Source organism: Haliotis asinina, chromosome 8 (assembly GCF_037392515.1).
Source record: "Haliotis asinina isolate JCU_RB_2024 chromosome 8, JCU_Hal_asi_v2, whole genome shotgun sequence".
NCBI lineage: Eukaryota > Metazoa > Mollusca > Gastropoda > Lepetellida > Haliotidae > Haliotis > Haliotis asinina.
The window spans coordinates 52,849,651-52,868,725 of NC_090287.1; the positions used below are offsets into that span (position 1 = coordinate 52,849,651).

The 19,075-nt window shown below is 40.2% G+C and overlaps 2 protein-coding genes across 2 annotated transcripts in view; both read right to left on the bottom strand.

The window, feature by feature from the left end:
* Positions 1–19,075, bottom strand: part of LOC137293421 (uncharacterized) — an 85,661-nt gene that overhangs the window by 49,145 nt on the left and 17,441 nt on the right. Inside the window, exons 14-21 of the mRNA XM_067823948.1 lie at positions 18,223–18,416; positions 15,010–15,066; positions 14,518–14,644; positions 13,144–13,345; positions 12,530–12,750; positions 11,647–11,840; positions 9,087–9,182; positions 7,438–7,652 (exon numbers count right to left, since the gene is read on the bottom strand). Coding sequence (XP_067680049.1) covers positions 7,438–7,652; positions 9,087–9,182; positions 11,647–11,840; positions 12,530–12,750; positions 13,144–13,345; positions 14,518–14,644; positions 15,010–15,066; positions 18,223–18,416 — 1,306 coding nt within the window. The remainder of the gene's footprint in view (positions 1–7,437; positions 7,653–9,086; positions 9,183–11,646; positions 11,841–12,529; positions 12,751–13,143; positions 13,346–14,517; positions 14,645–15,009; positions 15,067–18,222; positions 18,417–19,075) is intronic.
* The window catches only part of LOC137293419 (ubiquitin carboxyl-terminal hydrolase 34-like), a 299,421-nt gene that overhangs the window by 42,073 nt on the left and 238,273 nt on the right, over positions 1–19,075 (bottom strand). The window lies entirely within an intron of this gene.

A 19,075-nucleotide genomic window follows, 5' to 3' on the forward strand; every position in this document is an offset into this window, starting at 1 on the left:
ATTAGTTAATATTTAACTTCGCATCAGCACTGTTTCTGCTAAAATAAGAGGTATAATACATAAAAACAGAAACAATAGTCTCACCCATCTGTAAACAGATAACTATGGATATATGTCATCACACAAGAAGCAAAAATCACTATAAATCATCATGACGACTCCTGGTGTTCGTGTAAATGCAACAGCATTGCTATAATGATAATTATATATATAAGGCAACTTGTACATCATAACAATTCACACAATTAGGTATGCTCAAGGCGTTTAAGAGAAGGAAGGAAAGCTGGTAAAAGAAGAAAGGAAAAATGTTATTCACGCCACCATTTCAATTAAATACCAACACACTTACCCATCAAAGGAAATAACAAGTCATGCATAATAAAATGAAGACTAGAAAATGTCAAAGTTATTCATAAAAAGATAAACTGTTCATAAAAGCTGTCACTGAAAACAAGATATTTCACATGCACTCTTAAGACAAGTCAGCAACCCAGTCAAAGTAGAAACACAACAGTCATGTAGAATGTGGTTATTGAGGTAAAGCCGTTTTGAAAAGAATGTTTGGGAAGTTTTTAGATTAATTAGAACCAGTTGTTTTTCATTCAAAACAGACACAAGATGGCAATATATATAGAACCTTCTCTCTATTTATCTCATTTACATAATTATTTTAATGACATGGCGGGCACAAGATGTCAACACAACTCTCTAAGCAATGTTGAAATTCTTTAGAGATGTGTAAATTCTAAAATTGGATTTAATTTTGACAAAATTATCCATTTCATTCTATACTTAACAAAGTGGTTTATGTTCCAGTGATTATAATGCAATAACAAGCAGAAAATACCTCAACATGATAAATGACGAACACGACTAGAGAATTAACACAGTATGGTCTTCCATAGGTAAATACTTGAAAAGATTCATTTTTTACACAGCAAAATATAACAATTTTTCAACAGAATCCTTTGCTAAACAGATGTCATAAAAACACAAAATATATAATTAGGTCCATGAAAAGAAATGTTATAATTAGAAATGTTTAATGAGTGTAAGATGTGACATATCACATTTAGATAACAAAGAGAGACAGTTCTACATAAAACTGTTTTTAACACAAAAATAACGTAAACATACAGTCTAAAGATCAAGATTTCTCAGGACTAAGATATTCAAATGAATAATCAAAATAAATAATTAGCCTAATCACCAACTTCCTATCTATCTTTGGAATTTCAGCAGGAAAAGAATGTCTTGCCTGTTCTACTATATAAAATATTATCTCTCATTAGATAACACGGCTAATTGAATATTTTTAGACCAAATTAATTCATAAGGATGTTTATACCGAATAAATATCCTTAGTTTCATAATCAGTTCTCAGAACACTTAAGGTACAAAAGCATACATCATCATTAAGAAATAAACAGTTATTATTCAAACTCAACAAATTTTGAAGAAAAAATCCAATAAAGACTTTACTAGTTTTAGAAATTTGAATATTTGTTGTGTTTGCTTCTAAAAGTATCTTCCTCTGAACTCTTATTCCTTGATTTTAACAATCTAAGCAAAGATGTAGAAGTTGTTCTCAGCATGAACCACACTGTTTCAGCAGGATGGCTAACTGGTGCATTCTCTGTGAGAACAACTCGAGACATCCAGGTCAGGAGAAGAGAAAACTGGCATTTAAAGAGAAGGGAAATAACAAATGTTTAGGGAGAAAAATTGCAGCAAACAAATAGTACCAATTTCACACTAGTAACCACAAATCAGACACAGTACAATGAGAAAATCTACCATACCATGGTCAGATATCCTGTGTAGTCCAGGCTGAGAAAGACATGTACTATCTCCTAAGGTATAGTAAATGTATAAAGTGGGAGAGAGGGTTGGGACAGGGTAATGAAGGCCTGGCTAGCTAGCTCAGACATTGTGGCTACCATGGATGAGAGGTCTGTCTCCGTCCTAGACACCATGGAGCATATAACGGCTTCCGAGTCCCTCTTCAACAAACGAGATGCCCATACAAATTGATTACCACACCAAGCTACATTGTAAATTGTTTAGGAATGTCATGCCATGCGAAAATAAATGTTGGCTGCAAAATAGTCTGCATTTATATCCAGGTTAATGAAATTCATGTCTGACTGAATCCTCTAAGATAAGATGATAGGGGGGAGAACAATTTAGTAGAGCCACATTGCTTTGGCGGATAAGATCTCAGGGCATGTGGAGGAAGGGAGACAACCATGAGGCAATAAGGTTATCTTTGACATGGATTTAAACAAGGTCTGTTTTTCTAAAGATCAAATCTAGATAATAGTGAAAAAACAGTTCATCGATTCTAAGTAAGGAAATCAATTATTTTCTATTTTCATATCATTCAATTATGTATTTAAGTTTAACTTTGAAGGAACTTTTATGACTGACAAACCTAACCTTGAAGTGGAAAATAGCATAACAAAATGATTAAATACCTACTATTAAAATATGACATAAATACATTCAATAATGATAAAGAACAACTAATATGTTTCATTTAACTAAAGTATTCTATCAAGTCTTTTACTCTTTTTTTTGAGAAGTTAACATACTGTTTTTATGTTTTTTCTACTCAAATATGAATGTTGCTTGAGGAATAATTAGATTATTTTTGAGTAGTAAAAAAGTATAGATAAATTGTACTAGTGTTTCAGCACTGTAACTACTACATTGACCATTTACATAATGTTTTAATTAAAATGGTTATGAAAATGTTGAACACAGCTAAATAATAGCACTATTTTACTATTATTACAAGATATTTTATGCAGCACATATATCCATGTAACAGTACATGCTCAAGGTGCTGGTACTTTTTCCCTCTTTCATTGGACGACAATCTCAGTGGCACATCATATTATCAATCTCAGTGGCACATCATATTATCAATCTCAGTGGCACATCATATTATCAATCTCAGTTCCCTGCGGATCATACAATAAGGAATGTTCTATTTGCCAGTTATGTTCATCATCTTGATACATGAACTCAGATATTTGAGAACAAAAGAAAGATAGACATGCAAGTTCTCAACTGCCTTGCATAATGTGTCATCCTCTATATCATGAGAAAGTGCATGTTGAGCAGAAGAGCTGTCCAAAAACGCTATTTCAGAGGCTCCTGTCATTTACACTGGACTATGCATGACCCCAAACTCCAGAATTTTTAGACATTTGGTTTCAGTCAAGCTGACTTTGTCCACCTACTGACAATGGAATAATATATGTTCAGTGTTTCACCTCAACTCTCAAACATGGGAGTTCTGGAACCCTTAATTATCAGTGTTCAGGGTTCTCACAGGCAGAACAAGGGTTCTGTGAAGTAGTGGTTTACAGAACAGTATGTTCTGATAATTTCTGTAGAGCCTGGAATAAATCACTGATCATAGGGACTGATGGATGAAATAATGCATGTAGTGCTCTGAGAGAAACAAGTAAACATTTAGCAAAGGCATAGATCTATTGGGGGTACAATGAATGATAATGTATCCATTCAGTACACAGTGACTTTTTTTCTCCATTCTTTACATATATGCATACTGGACACAGATTTGTATGTTGTGTAATTTCCTATAGGCTACAATGACACTGAAAATCGTGGTTCATAGGAATATTGCCCAGTAAATATACAGTAAATGTAACAATGATGCAACTAGATCATCGCAATCATGGTGTAAAATTTATCATGAAATTAATATAAGTAGCTTTGTCTTTGAAATAAAAAAGCTGATATTCCATTCAACTCATTCAGCATGAGATAATAGTAGTTAAACAATACCCTACCCTCGTCACATGTTACTTAACATTTGCCTTCAAATTTTCAGCTGTTAAAGATAATTTGAGTTGTTAAACATTTGGAAGTCAGCTAATGCTATGGGTTTTAAACGAATTTCTCTGTAATTAAATGCTCAACTACCTGATCCAAATTATTCTTACTATCAATCTTTATATAGCACCAAGTTCCAGGTAAGCCGCTCACAAGCACTTTGTTCTTCCCTCAATCATTGGATGTAAGTCTCAACAGCACACTGTCTTACCAATCTCAACTCCCTAGGGACCATACAACTCTCGCTCCCACTTGGCGCACTAAGTTAATGTGACTTTCACATCTTTATGAGGTACCCATTCAAAGCGGGGTGGACTGGGGCACACGTCACATACTGTCCAAGTTTACTGCATGTTGCTGTACCCACAACTAGGCATTTGCATGTATATATGTGGCCACTATCTGCTCTTGTACCAATGGATGTGTGGGTTCTTTTAAGTGCACAGGGTTTTGTGCTGCACACGAGGGGTTGTGACAACAAGGAAACAGTCTGCACACAAAGTTGACTCCAAGGATTTTACAGCCGGTGACAGGTGGGCTCAATCCCAACACCTCAAGCTCACTTGAACAATTTTAACTTTCTACTTTAATGAAATTGTTGTGAAGTTTATTTATGAGAATGCATATTGTTTTCCTCTTATTACGTCTTGAGGAAAATGTCAAAGGTTCACATTGCCCGTCCACTTGCCATGATGTGACAGAATTCAAATAAGTTGAACCAAGCTAGGTTACCATATTTCTGGTAAACAGTGTAATCTACATTCCATGTGAGATAACCAGCAAAAAGCAAGGACAAATCAGACCAGCACCACCAAGTACCCTAATTCTATTGTATTAATATAAAGTGAGTGTATAAGTGAGCTGAGTTTTAAACTGTTTCTGGCAAAAACACAGTGATGGACACCAGAAATCAGCTTCACAGATTGTACCCATGTAGGGAATCGAACCAGGTCTTCAGTGTGATGGGCGAAGTCTTTATCCACTTGGCTATCATCTCTTGAGTTATTAGAAACCCCACTGTTTGTCTGCTAACTCAAATTCAAGGATGTAGATCAGACTGTGTTGATGTTAACACAAAGACACAAATGACAATATCTCTGTTGCATCTATGACCTACACCTAACCTGGAGGCAGACCATGGTTGGTTGGTTGGTTGGTTGGTTGGTTGGTTGGTTGGTTGTTCAACCCTTCACTCACAATATTCCACCCGTAGATTATATCAACCATTCGTAAATGAAATCAATCTTGCAGTTTCATTATTGAATGTCTGTGAAGCAGGGTACACAATGTTGTATTATTTTGGTGTTGTTTTGACATTTGCTTTTAATCATAAATATTTGTAATGAAGTATGGACCCTCAGACCCACTTATCTGCAGCCTGGACCACTATGTTAGGATAGTTCACAGTTCATATTTTATACCAGCTGTGCTGATTGGCTAAAGTTTATGAAGAAGCCTTGAAACTTCTCATTGGCTGTAAGTTTCAGCTCATGCTTTTCATGCTAAGCAAGCTGCTCAGTAATCTTAATTTTGGCTGGCAACTTCACCAGGGACATGTTTTGGTCTGGAAGAGACTGAAGGTTAGTTTTATGCATTTTATTAAGGATAAATAGTACAAAAGTATGTCAACTGGTTGATGGCATTTTAAAGTATTATTGTTGAAAGTATATGGAATGTTGAGATAAAATACTTTTCAATATCTTGGTGATGAATTTGTGAAAAACCATTGCTGTGAAAGTAATTTCTATTGCACTTGTGATGTATTTTATGCTTGTGTTCCGCATACCATATATAATTTTGATATTGTGTTTAGATACACTATCGAAGACGTTCACATTATATGATTCGGCCCACATTAACTTGCTGCACCTAGTGGCTGAAAGAGTTCCCAGGGAGTTGAGACTGATAATTGTGCTGTTTCAGACTGACATCCAATGATCACAGGCCAAACAAATTGCCTTTGAGCATGTGATCTGGATAATTGGCACCATGTATATATTATTGTTATTCCAGAATTGATCGCAAGTGTTTTACACCACCATCTGCCTAGATCAGATAAAGAACTCTGCCTTACAGCTGGTCTTTGTCATCTATGGTACTAGCGCGTTTACAAATGGATACTCAAAAAGTAAAGTAAGTTAGTAAATGAATATTTATGCAATTACAGTTATATTGCAAGAGAAACCATGAAATTTGATTGAATAATCAAGCGATTCCTTTCACTTACATACTTCCATAAATCAAAAAAAATTAGATCAGACCTACTGAAGACTACTGATGCCTGACTGTTTGGTGATAGAAAGGGAAGGGCTTGCACTGCTTTTTTATGTTAAGCAATATCATTGATTTCATAGTTTCATGGCCTGTTGTGTTTTTCTTTATCATACAAGTAGAAGTCTGTGTATATATTTTGCTGGCACCAACATTTACTTAGTTTGCACACCTTTTTTCTTTACACCTCCATTAATGCACAAAATGGAATGGACCAGACAAACAAATAGTTAATAGTATGAGCATGGAAACTAATATGGATCTGCTTTTCCCAACATACAATAGGATAAATGTGGCAGAGCATTACAGACAATAGTTAATGAGTGAACTTTGTTTTTACTCTGCTTTCAACAATATTCCAGCGATGTCAGAGCAGAAATGGACTTCACACTTTGTGTCCTTGTGAGGAATTGAACCTGGGTTTCAGCATGACAAGCCAACGCTTTAACCACTAGACTAGTCCACAGCCACTCACAGACAATAGGTCAAATGTGCCAGAACACTACAGACCAACAGCAGCACACATGTGCCAGAACACTACAGACCAACAGCACCAGACATGTGCCAGAACACTACACACCAACAGCAATACATATGTGTCAGAACACAACAGACCAACAGCACCACACATGTGCCAGAACACTACAGAACAACAGCACCACACACGTGCCAGAACATTACAGAACAACAGCACCAGACATGTGCCAGAACACTTCAGACCAACAGCACTACACATGTGCCACAACAGTACAGAACAACAGCACCACACATGTGCCAGAACACAACAGCACCAGACATGTGCCAGAACACAACAGACCAACAGCACCACACATGTGCCAGAACACTATAGACCAACAGCACTATACATGTGCCAGAACATTACTGAACAACAGCACCAGGCATGTGCTAGAACACTACAGACCAACAGCACCATAAATGTGCCAGAACACTACAGACCAACCGCAATACATATGTGCCAGAAAACTACAGACCAATAGCACTACACATGTGCCAGAACACAACAGCACCATATATGTGCCAGAACACTATAGACCAATAGCACCACACATGTGCCAAAACACTACAGACCAACATCACTACACATGTGCCAAAACACTACAGACCAACAGCAACACAAATGTGCCAGAACACTACAGACCAACAGCACCACACATGTGCCAGAACTCTACAGACCAACATCACTACACATGTGCCAGAACACTACAGACCAACAGCAAACACAAATGTGACAGAGCAGTACCCATACAGACATATAGAGAACACAGCACACATACTTACACATCACTGGCTGTTGAGAAAGTCAGATCAAAGATGGCCTCCACAGACATCCACTTGACAGGGAGTTTTCCCCCATGACGGTTGATGTAAATTTTGTCATCATATATGAAACGTGTCAGGCCAAAGTCACCAATCTTCAAGACCTTGTTGTCATCAACTAATATGTTTCGTGCTGCCAAGTCTCGGTGAACAAATGATTTCCCAGACAAGAACTCCTGAAATATGAAAGGGAAAGGAAGTCACTGCAGGATGTTCAAATATTCAAGAATACCCTTTTTCTTCAAATTGGGGATCACAGGAGGCCCAGTCCTCTATGGCATCACAATATGTCATACAGAGTTGTATCCCTTTGGAACACCAGAAACCTATGTTTGTGAGTTTGAATCCCACTTTACCCTCATACAACCTGGATTGAAAGGCACCGTATGATGCTTATTGCTAAAAAACAGTAAATGTCACCTCAGGCTTGCCTCTCAGATCATTCTGAAACACCTGGATATACCTGTTTAAGGTAGGATATCTTGAAGATCCAGGTAAGAATTGGTCTTCGGCAACCCATGCATGTCGTAAGAGGCAACTAACAGGATCTGGTTGACAGACCCCTTGACATCAGTTCCCAAGTGGGTAGATCAAAGCAGTTGATCACTGGATTGCCTAGTTCATTCTCAAATATTTACAGTCCACCACCATATACATGTAACATTCCTGAGTGCGGCATTAAAAAACAACAACCAACCACAAAATACTCACTCATTCACTCGTACACATAACAATCACTTAATAAAACTAGTCAACAATTATTTTAGAAACATAAACAGAGGTAACAGAAAAGTGTCATCAGATACAAATGCTGGTCTAGTCATCATGTCAGATCTAGTCAATCTGAATCTGTTGCAAACACTTGACTATTTCCACATTTGCTTTACACAACTACTTATGAAACAGTACAAATGATTAAACCAAATATTGTTAAGTTGATTCAAGAGATTAAGGTTGAGATAACATGGAGAGATAACATACCAGTGAGATTATCTGAGAGCCTCTTATGAGGATTAAAGGACAGTGCTGATTATCAGAAATCTACACAAGAAAACCTGAAAGGTGAATAAAATGTATTTGAGTGGTCAGGGTTGGTTTACTTCTTGTCTGGTTTGTATGACCAAACCTGATTTACAGAATCCTATTTAGTGGTGTAGTATAGCAAACCACCTTGTAAAACAGTTATATCATAGAACACTACAACATCACTAGGACATTGTCAGGATGGGTGTTACACTCACACTTAGAATCACACTTAGCTCTACTGTCTGACCATCAACCATACTAACCATTAACCTATTGTTGATAAGAATAGCACGAATTGACGCTGGTTATGATAATATTTTGCCATTAAATAAACACATCCATATACAAAAAACAAGATTCAGTACAGCACTGATGATAACCAATCTCCTCGCAGTGATACCTTCCTCCTTAACCCCTATGGTTGGATAACAAAGGTGGTATGAACTGTATTGATAATGGAGTCACAGCCTGCTATTAATACTAACAAATGTTTGGGGTCCAGTTCGAATATTGATATGGTACGACACAACCACGTTCTTGACCCTCCAAAGGAAGTTGTGTTTTTTTTCGTTCTATGTACTAACCATTCCGCGTGCAATCTGCCTGGCGAATGACAGCAGGTTCAGTGGGGTAATGTGTTCCACTTCTCTGTTCTCATAGTGGCCGGTCTCATCTTCTTGCTGAACAAAAATACGCAAACATTCTTGACAAGTTCATAATTATTGCAACACAGACATTGAATGCTGCTGATTGCGACCTTAAGCAACAAACAAGCCACAGGCGTACACCTGAATGAAAACGATAGTTAATAGTTCACTCACAAAAAAATCGGACGTATCAACCAGTGAAGATCCGGGTTACAACAGGTCTTCAGAAACTCACACTTATCCGAAAAAGCAACTAATGTGATCGGATTATCAAGTTGCTGACTTGGTTGGCACATGTCATCTTACCACACTTGTCTTGTGTACATCGGTGCTCGTGTTGTTGATCACTGGATTATCTCGTCCAAACTTGATTAATAACAGACCGCAGCAAATACAGGTGCGTTAAGTCAGATGTTTCAGGAACCAAACGCTGCTGTAAAATCCCCGGTATAATTCAACATATGCCGAGAAGAGTTGTGTCCCTTCGATAATTTCCTCAAATTTTTCATCAGAAGGATCCAGAATGCACCTCATTGAACACAAATCAGTAGACGATTTTAATTTTATTAAATAACCATTGACAGTCTCACGAAATTGGATGAAAATGAACACCCGCACACACACCCAACACCCCCCCAAATTATAACCTCGTTGTAAGAGAATATACAAATGAAAAGTTTAAGGGTTTATTGCCAGAAGAAATGAATAGTGACCACCCCCCTACTTCCAAGAAGTGAGAAGTATATACAAGAAAGGGGAGCTTGAAGCGGTGTGGTCATAAACGATACATAATAATGTTGCGACTTACATAATATATGCTTACATAATGCAAAAAAGAAGTATGAAAAATACATACATAAATGCAAATCATATAATTAAGGCTGTTTTGCCCTACATACTGAAATATATTGGCAAGGATCACAACATGCCAATAAACAAAAGGATAAATACAATAAAATAAATAAAAAGGGGAAACCTCATTTTCAGGGAGATGACCCCAAGGCCAAGCTGACCTCTGACTGTAACTTGAAAATGAGGTAGCAACAATACCTACAAAATAAAACACCTCGGCATAATTATATATTTTGTAGACAAAATATTACTTTCTCAAAAAGCTGTACCTACGTGCACATACGTGCATATGTCGACGTGTCTTCACTTTCCAGTGTGGTAAGCTTCAAAAACAACTTTCAAACAATGAAGACAGTCTCATGGTGACTATAACCTCCATGCATGATATCAGTGAGTGAGTGATTATGGTTTTTATCCTTATCCTGCATCCTGTCCTGCCAACCCCCAGTCACCCTGCAGAAAGAAGACCTCAGTCTGTGTTGACTGAGAGTTTCTACAGCCTCCGCCACTCGACTGACTCTTAAATGACGCGAGTAACAACCTAGCCATGATCTAATTTAATCGTTTTGTACTGATGTTCTTGTGATCAAATGGAATAACAGTGTGTGCGCGTGTGTGTGCGTGTGTATTCTGTTTGGCTGAGCGCTCTTATCTTATTTTCCCGCTTACAAGCGAATAACATTAGACGATGCATGATGCACGGAAATTACAAATGTTTCGCGAATAGAAATCTATTGAAGGGAGATAACCGTGTTTCATGTGTCGTCCGCAAAATCTAGCGATGTCAACGAAAATATTTGACTCTCTTTCCAATAAATAAATTTTTGACAAAACGTTCTAATGTAGTCCCCGTGACATTTAAGAAGGGGAATTACATCCCGGCGACTTTACTAAGACAATACCTACGTGAAAAAACAGTAAGATGTAAGATTCGAGTCGTTTGATTCACACAGGTTACGGTACTGTGTACGATCTGATACCCTTTGCTTCAAACAGTTCAAAATTAACATTGATGTGTTCGGTAAGATAAACACGTTGTTCAATGGTCCCACCGGAACCATGGGTTGAGGTACCCTGGATGTGTGTTTATGTTCACCTCGCCCTTCGAGGGTACCTGAACCCATATACGTATGTTTCAAAAGGAGCAGCCACCAACACCGCGACTTGTGAAATGTTAACTCAACATCCTTCCAGGATGCGTAGAGTCTTCGCTTGAGAATTATGGTTCCAAGAAACGTATGGTGGTCGGAAGAGGGACCAAATGGATCACGTTGGTAGGTCAGTAGGGTTGCATAATTGTTAAAGAGTTCGCTCGTCACGCCGACGACGCTGGTTCGATTGCCGACATGTGAGAAGCCCATTTCCGGTGTCAGCCTCCTGATATTGTAGGAATACTGCTAAAGCCGCAAACCACACTCACTCAAAGCCAACCACGAACTCACACAAGCCCACTCACTCACTCACTCACTCACTCACTCATTCACTCACTCATGGAGACTTGGTTGACTGCCATTTCTTCCTGGCGATGTCGTTTGTTGCTCGTGATCTCGATCACTAGATTCCAGCCATGAATAAGAGCAAAACTCAATCATTTCTGGAATAATACTGGCTGCGGTGTTTGACAACATAAAATATGGACGCCTACCACGCGGAGGCTGTGACGGATCTTCTTCAGGTAGTGCAGGAGGTCGCCATTTGCCATGTGCTCCACCACGAGGCAGATGGGCTGACGGAGAGTGCAGCAGCCCAGCATGCTGACGACGTTGGCATGGTAACCGATCCTCTTCATCAGGTTGATTTCCTTGATGAAGTCACGGTAGTACCGACCATCCACGTCCTCTGGAATCAGACACCAAAGTGGAGAGGCAGGCGACAGGAAAGGGGCAGGTTTAGTCTGTCTCACAGTCCCTGAACCATAATACTTTCCCTAGCTCTACCTGCAGTGCTAAAGCTTTAAATGAAGCAAGTCTAGATTTTGCAAGTCACTGGGGCTCCATTTAAACAGGTATGTTGTATACTCAGGGACTGTTCAACTGTCATTTCGTAATAAGTGAAAGTCCGTAACTGGTTCTTCAACGAAAAGCGGGTGCAGCCAATGGCCCACAAAGTGATCACTGCATGTTTGGAACTGCCAGAGAAACTATCGTAAGTTTAACCTATGCATCTATATGTATAAGCATCTTATGGACACAGATTACGTCCAATATTCACAAGATGCAGAGCTGTGGAATCCTAAAGGGACAAACAGTGTTACACTTAACCAAAGCGCAACAATGCGACAAATGTCAAAGGTGTCGCGTTCACGCTTTGTCTCGCTAGTTTTGACTCTTTTACCTTGGTTTTGTGAGGGAGATAAGACGACAATGTCAATTCTAAGATTCCATACAGCTGTGTTGCAGACACTTTGCGAAGAACGTGTTTCTCAGTTTCTTCCAACGGTGGGGTTTGTATCTGAATGTTTAGTTCTCAACCAAATGCAATGCTAAGGAGCCATGTTATACAAAATGCGGCAGAATACAGTTTGCAACCTTGTAACATCTTGACAGCCACTGTAGCATGCATCCTATCCTGTCCATCAGTCCGCGGTAGTTGTGCTCCCCTGTGATGCAGCATAGTGTAGGTTACTTTGCCCTTCAGCACTAGACCAAATGCCCCACTCCCTAACACCTGCCCCAACTTGAGACAACTGTGGGGTAGCTCCCAACGGTCTGCTACCACCGAGGGGCTTGTCAGGCTGCTTATCTCGGCCCTGAAACAGTAGAGTAGGTGGGGGCTAGTGCGGGGATATCATGTCACGTTGTTGATAAACTCGGGAGAGAGAACCAGTGGTGGACATTCTGAGCTCAGACATCATCTGGATACGTTGGCAGACACAGCGTTCGCACATTGTACTTTTACAGCGCCGGTTACTACAGCAACGACAGCAGTGCCATGGAAGTTAAGTTATCTAGTTTAAGAAAATCTGTGGTTGACATAATGTAGTCAGGCCAATTACTTTGCATAACAAAATTTTGCAAGTGGGTAGATTAATTATGTTCATGATGTCAGTCACTGGATTATCTGGTCTCGTTATTTACAGATCGACGTCATATAGTCCGAACATTGCTGACTGCGGCGTTATACACCTAAAACCAGGCTGTACCGTGTCCGTCCACCGAGGTCGTGGTAGAAACTGTAGGCGTTGTCGCTGTCCTGCCCATATCTCTGTTGCAAGTGGGACAGCCTCTTCCTTCTCTTCTTGTAAACGATGAGGCCAACTACAGCCAGCAGCACGACGATCGCCGCTACCACTGACACCGACACCGACACGGCCACCAGGACACTTTTGTTTCCTCCGCTTCGGTCTACAAAGACAATGCGTATAATATTCATCTATACGCTTCTTCTGTCAGACAGAATACACTTTAAACTCTCTAATTTCAGAAGCCACAGAAGAGCCTGAACGACCTGTGCTATCGTCTACAGTGTTTGAGTGACTTGTGGACTGCGTACTTCAAGAAAGGTCTGAACGACCTGTGGACTGTGTACTTTAGGATGAGTCTGAATGACCTGTGGACTGGCTACCGTCTACAGTGTTTGAGTCACTTGTGGACTGGGTACTTGTGGAGCCTTAACGTCTTCAGTTATGCGTTACACCATGGTATCTAATGTCATCATATAATACAGCAGGTTTAACATGTATGTTTCTGCTATAAGTATCCCCTTGCGTAGTATATAGGTACAACTGTTCTTCAAAACGTCTGACACAAAATTACCTCTCTAACTCATTCAAAGTGATATTGATAAATGATAGCAATGTCTCGCCTTCTTTCCTTCACCTATCAGACCCAGTAACCGTAAACAAAGCGGCAAGGTTATAATCTGCGGTCCCAATGAATGTTGGCCTCCAGCAGGAGAAATTGGCCTTGTTTAATTGGCCTATTTTGAGAAAATGTGACCTCATCGCACCTGAGAAGAACGTTTCAACAACATCAATGTTTCATTAAAACAGGGCATACTCTGTATAAGATTTACAAGGATTCTGTTTCTCAGTTCTGTTTGTCTTGCATTGCTGCAACTGGATCTTTCTCAAGAGGACACTATTAAAAACGCATCCATTAATTTTACATTGGGACGATGAATCACAGTGTGTTTTGCCTCACGACCATTGTCTGCATCTCCTGCTTTGTAATTCGTCCAGATTCCATGCTATTAAAACAACCTCGCTTTGTAACACACATAAACTTACACAATTTGAATCATATTAGTGTTGCTGGGATACAGGTTATAAACAGCAGTCTCATATAGCTTGTTGAAAATGTCTAATCTGCTTTTTTTAAAGCGATCCTCTGAATGGACTTGTCAGAAATACATGTATCATAATAAGTAGGTTGAGAATTATCCGCCCATGGGTTTAGAAGTGGCCGTACTATTCGTTATCTGCATATTTCCGCGCTCTGTCGATTCGATTTTCCGGAGTGACTCGGGTTAATCACTTTTGAAATTTGGGTCAAGCGAAGCAACATGACCGTATTACCTGGGTCTGGTATCAAGGGCATGGTGAAGATATGGACGTCTGGTTCTGGTTCTTCCTCTGGTTCCAGGTCTATGTTGCTAAGGTTACCAAGACCGTATTCCTTTGAAGTGTTGTATAGTGGAATCACCTTAATGTGTGGGAATAAGAAATGTTCATCAAGACTGTGCCCAAAAAAATAAGATTATGTTGATCCAACGACGCTGTGAAAAATAATGTTTCCGTCTAAATGTGAATCATGGTATACTAAGTCATCATGAAACACGTGTGGCAGAGAACATATGACAGACATGTGAATCTCTTGTTACTGTGATATAGTGAAACATGTTTGACGTAGACCCCGACGCTAATATGCGCATCATATACAGAGATTTGCGCATCATATACAGAGATTTGTGCATCATATACAGAGATTTGTGCATCATATACAGAGATTTGCGCATCATATACAGAGATTTGGTTTACGGAAAAATAAACAGTTCATGAAAAACTGACCTGCACCCCGTACCGCCTGTTTGCTATGAGATGATCAAGCACCAACGACGTAGCATTCTGTGAAAAAAAGCACTAGCAACATAACGCGTCTGTGTTACCATGGCAATATCACGTCTCTGTGACTATGGGGATATCACGTCTTTGTTACCATGGTGATATCACGTTTGTGTCACCATGGCGATATCACATTTGTGTCACCATGGTGGTATAATATCTATATGACCCTTGTGCTATCACATCTGTGTAACAATGGTGATGTCACGTATGCGTGACCATGGTGATATCACGCCTGTGTCATCATATGCTACCGCCTCTGTGTAACCATGGTGATATCACGTCTTTGTAACTATATGAAAATACGAAGGTGTTACCATGGTGCTACCACGTATGTGTGGCCGTTGTGTGATATTGCGTTGTGTGGCCCTGGCGTTATCATGTCTGTTACTATGGTTATGTCACGTCTGTATGACCCTGGCGCTATCACGTGTTACCATGGTACTGTCACGTTTGTATGACCATGATGCTAACACGCCTGTGTTACCATGGTGATATCACGTCTGTGTTACCATGGTGATATCACGTCTGCGTGACCATGGTGCCAAAATAAGTGAGTTTAATCAGCTCGCTTGCGGAGTGAAGTGCGAACCACAACCGAATCTGAAAATCCTTACAACAATTAAGGTACAATATGAGCTGGACTGGTGTTGTGTCTTTTACCTCGAGGGAAATGGCAATTTTTCTCTGTTTGGTGGAAACTGTTGTATTTAATCACTAAATATACCACTTTAGTCTCATGAAACACCTTGCTGATCCAGTGCACCACATCATACTGATTCAAGGCAACGTCAGTCGAACCGGCCAAAATACACATCGAAATGTATTAGTGTCTGGGTCGGTATGTAGACCAAGGTGTATCTGGATACAAACCTTATCGATCACAAATTCCGGAGATCACGGAACAACACAGGTGTAACATACACGACAAGCACCAGTGAGTCTTCCTGTACCGATTTATTACAAATGATATATATTACAGAGAAGAGACGAGAGGTAGATTGAATGCAAATGGATAGGGCATTTCGCGGTCACGACAAATGCATGCCTGATATATATGATGTGACACACTGAATCTTCCAGGGGATCTAACTTGTCGGGTTTTCCCCAGAATATTTGTCTTTCTGAAACGAATTAAGAAAGTATAATGATTAGGTCCGTGTGTTGTATCTTTGAGAATTATAACATGTTTTGCATAAAATGCCGCATTCGTCAGCAGTCATGTTATTTCGTGACGTACAGAACACATTCGTCACCAATTGCTTGCAAATTTGGATTGTCCCGGATTGCCATTAGTGCTCAAGAACGAGGCTAAACTGCTTTCATTCGTTACCACTCTACACGATCCGTTATCTGCAAACTGTTCAGGTTGTACTGGATTGCCGCGAGTCCCACCACTGGAGCTAAACTGTCCTAATACATTACCAATCGCCCCAAACTGTAACCTGCAAAACTATTTTGATTGTCCCGGATTGAGCACTAATGAAGCCACACCTTCTTCTTGTTAAGGTGGGTTGGAATGAAACAATCAGCGGATCTAACTGAATATTCACACATTTTACGATGTTGTTACACCCATCCTTGATAACTCCTGGGTGTACGTTCCGATAAATTTCCACTTTATCCTGGATGTATCTACTGCTCGCCCCGATGAATGTGTTACCTCGTTTGGCTAGCTTTTTATCCTATCAGGTGTCTACGCTGGGAAGTTGAGCATACCAGTTGCAAACCACTTTCGCTTTTTAAATTATATAACCGATCAAACTTGGCAAAACTAATGATGCAGAGGTACTCTGAAAGAGGTAGACCTCTCAATTTGTCTGTAGGATTTCCCTGAGTCGCCCTGAGAACAAACATTCCCAGCTGCAGCTGCTGTTTCTGTTGACTCTAGCAAGCTCGGTTGTAATGGCGCCTTAGCTGATTGGCTACTGTGAGAATGCGGAGCAAAGGGAGGTATCACAATTACCGGCCTGAGCCGTAGATGCATCTAGGGTATAGTGGAGATTTTTTGGAACGTATACCCTGCAGATATCGGAGATATTCCAACTCAAAAACTCCTACAAAATTGCCCTCGACTACTCGGACATAAATCGAAACTGAGGTAACGAAACGGTACAAAGTACATAATACACTAGTTTGTTGAAGCCTGACAACATTCCAGATTTTTTAGGACAAGAGTGAGTGAGTGAGTTTAGTTTAACATCGCTTGTAGCAATATTTCAGTGATACCACGGCCAAGGACACCGGAAATGGGTTTCACACATTGTACCCATGTGGGGAACCGAACCCGGATCTTCGGCGTGACGAGAGACACTTTAACCACTCGGATACTCCCACCGCCCCTTGGAGAAACCAACTATTCGTCCCTACCATTTTACCTGCGACTGACAAAGCTATGGCACCACTACTAGGCTACCACACCATCTCTCATAAGTGATGCTGAAGTCATATATACTCTTGATCAAAAGAAAGTACACACCCACAATTTTTTAATTAATGGATATTCGATAGTTTTTATCATAGTTGCGTTTTCTGTCTGAATAACGTTTGCAGTGTTTCTGTGAATGTTTTCAGTGACGTTGAAAACGTTTGTTACTGTTTGGTCAATCCAGTTTTCAAGTGTGTACATTCTGACATTAAAAACGAACCGATACCTGGAGTCTATTTGTGACTCGAAAAACAGATTTCGAGTCAAACAGGATTCATTGTATATGCATATTACCATACTAAAAATGGCCGTTTACAGACATATGCATGTTCAAAGCACGAACACATTATTGCCTTGGCATGACTTATCCTACCAGGTACCCATTTTCTGTTGGGTGAACAGAGGCAAATCTGAACAAACTCACTTGCTTAAGGTGAGGCCAGATGTATCACTTGTACTTCGTTGTCGGGCAGGACTGAACCACTCAGCGCCCAACGATGCTTAACGAAAACCGATTTGTTACCTGAGCTCAATCTTGAGGGCCATACGCCATCACTATCTCGACCTTCTGCGTTCTACACGGTAAGAGGGCGAGGTAAGTGGGGTTGCCTAGTGGGTAAGGCGTTCGCTCGTCTTGCCGAAGACCCAGGTTCTATTCCCCACATGCATGAACCCCATTTGCGAACTAAACTCACTCACTACACCGTAAGAAGACACCATATTTGTCGTACCTTTGCGATAAATGTTGTATTTGTATTCACGAGGACTGGTTTGTCTGTGCTGTTGTCAACACCTCCCCACTGGAGACTGAAGCCTCTGATGTTGGCGTGCGACCGCTCTTCTGGCATGGTGACATACACCTTGGCCCCTCTGGCCTTGGGGACCAACACGATGACGACGCCATCGTCGTCCTTCAGCACGGTAGCTGCAGCAAAACAGCATGGACATCTACAACACAGTCACGTCTACAACGATAAGTTATACGTTTGGGTCATGCAGCGTTCGTTTGCTTTTCAAACAGATTATACGTGTGTGAACGAATATTGTTTTAAGCCGCGTTTAGCAATATTCCCAAAAATATCACGCTTCACACACTGCACTCATGGGGGTCTTCGGCGAGACAAGCGAACGCTTTAACCACTAAGATACCCCACCACCCCGATTTTACTGTGACATTACAAGTAAACTTAGTCTCAGTGTATTTGGCTACACTCCACCACTGAGTCAGTCTAAGTAAACTTATCCTCAGTACTTTTCGTTACACTCCACTACTGAGGCTAACAAAACCTTATCGGGGGTCGCGTCAGGTAACCTTTGAGACAGACCAATCAGAGCACAGCTTACCAAATCGCGAAAGTGCACATTCGCACATACGTTTTGAACTTTTTATCTCGAAAAGGTTCGTACCCGAACGATTCCGAATGCTATTTACCGTACGCTTCCGGGTGATGCACACGGCGTACGAACAACCATGACAACGGTGAGTAAACTGAAAATAGTGTTTTGGGCAATATTCAAGGATGTTAGCGGAAATATTAGCTAATGGTAACCATGTCAACAGAAACCCCAAAGCGTATATACTGC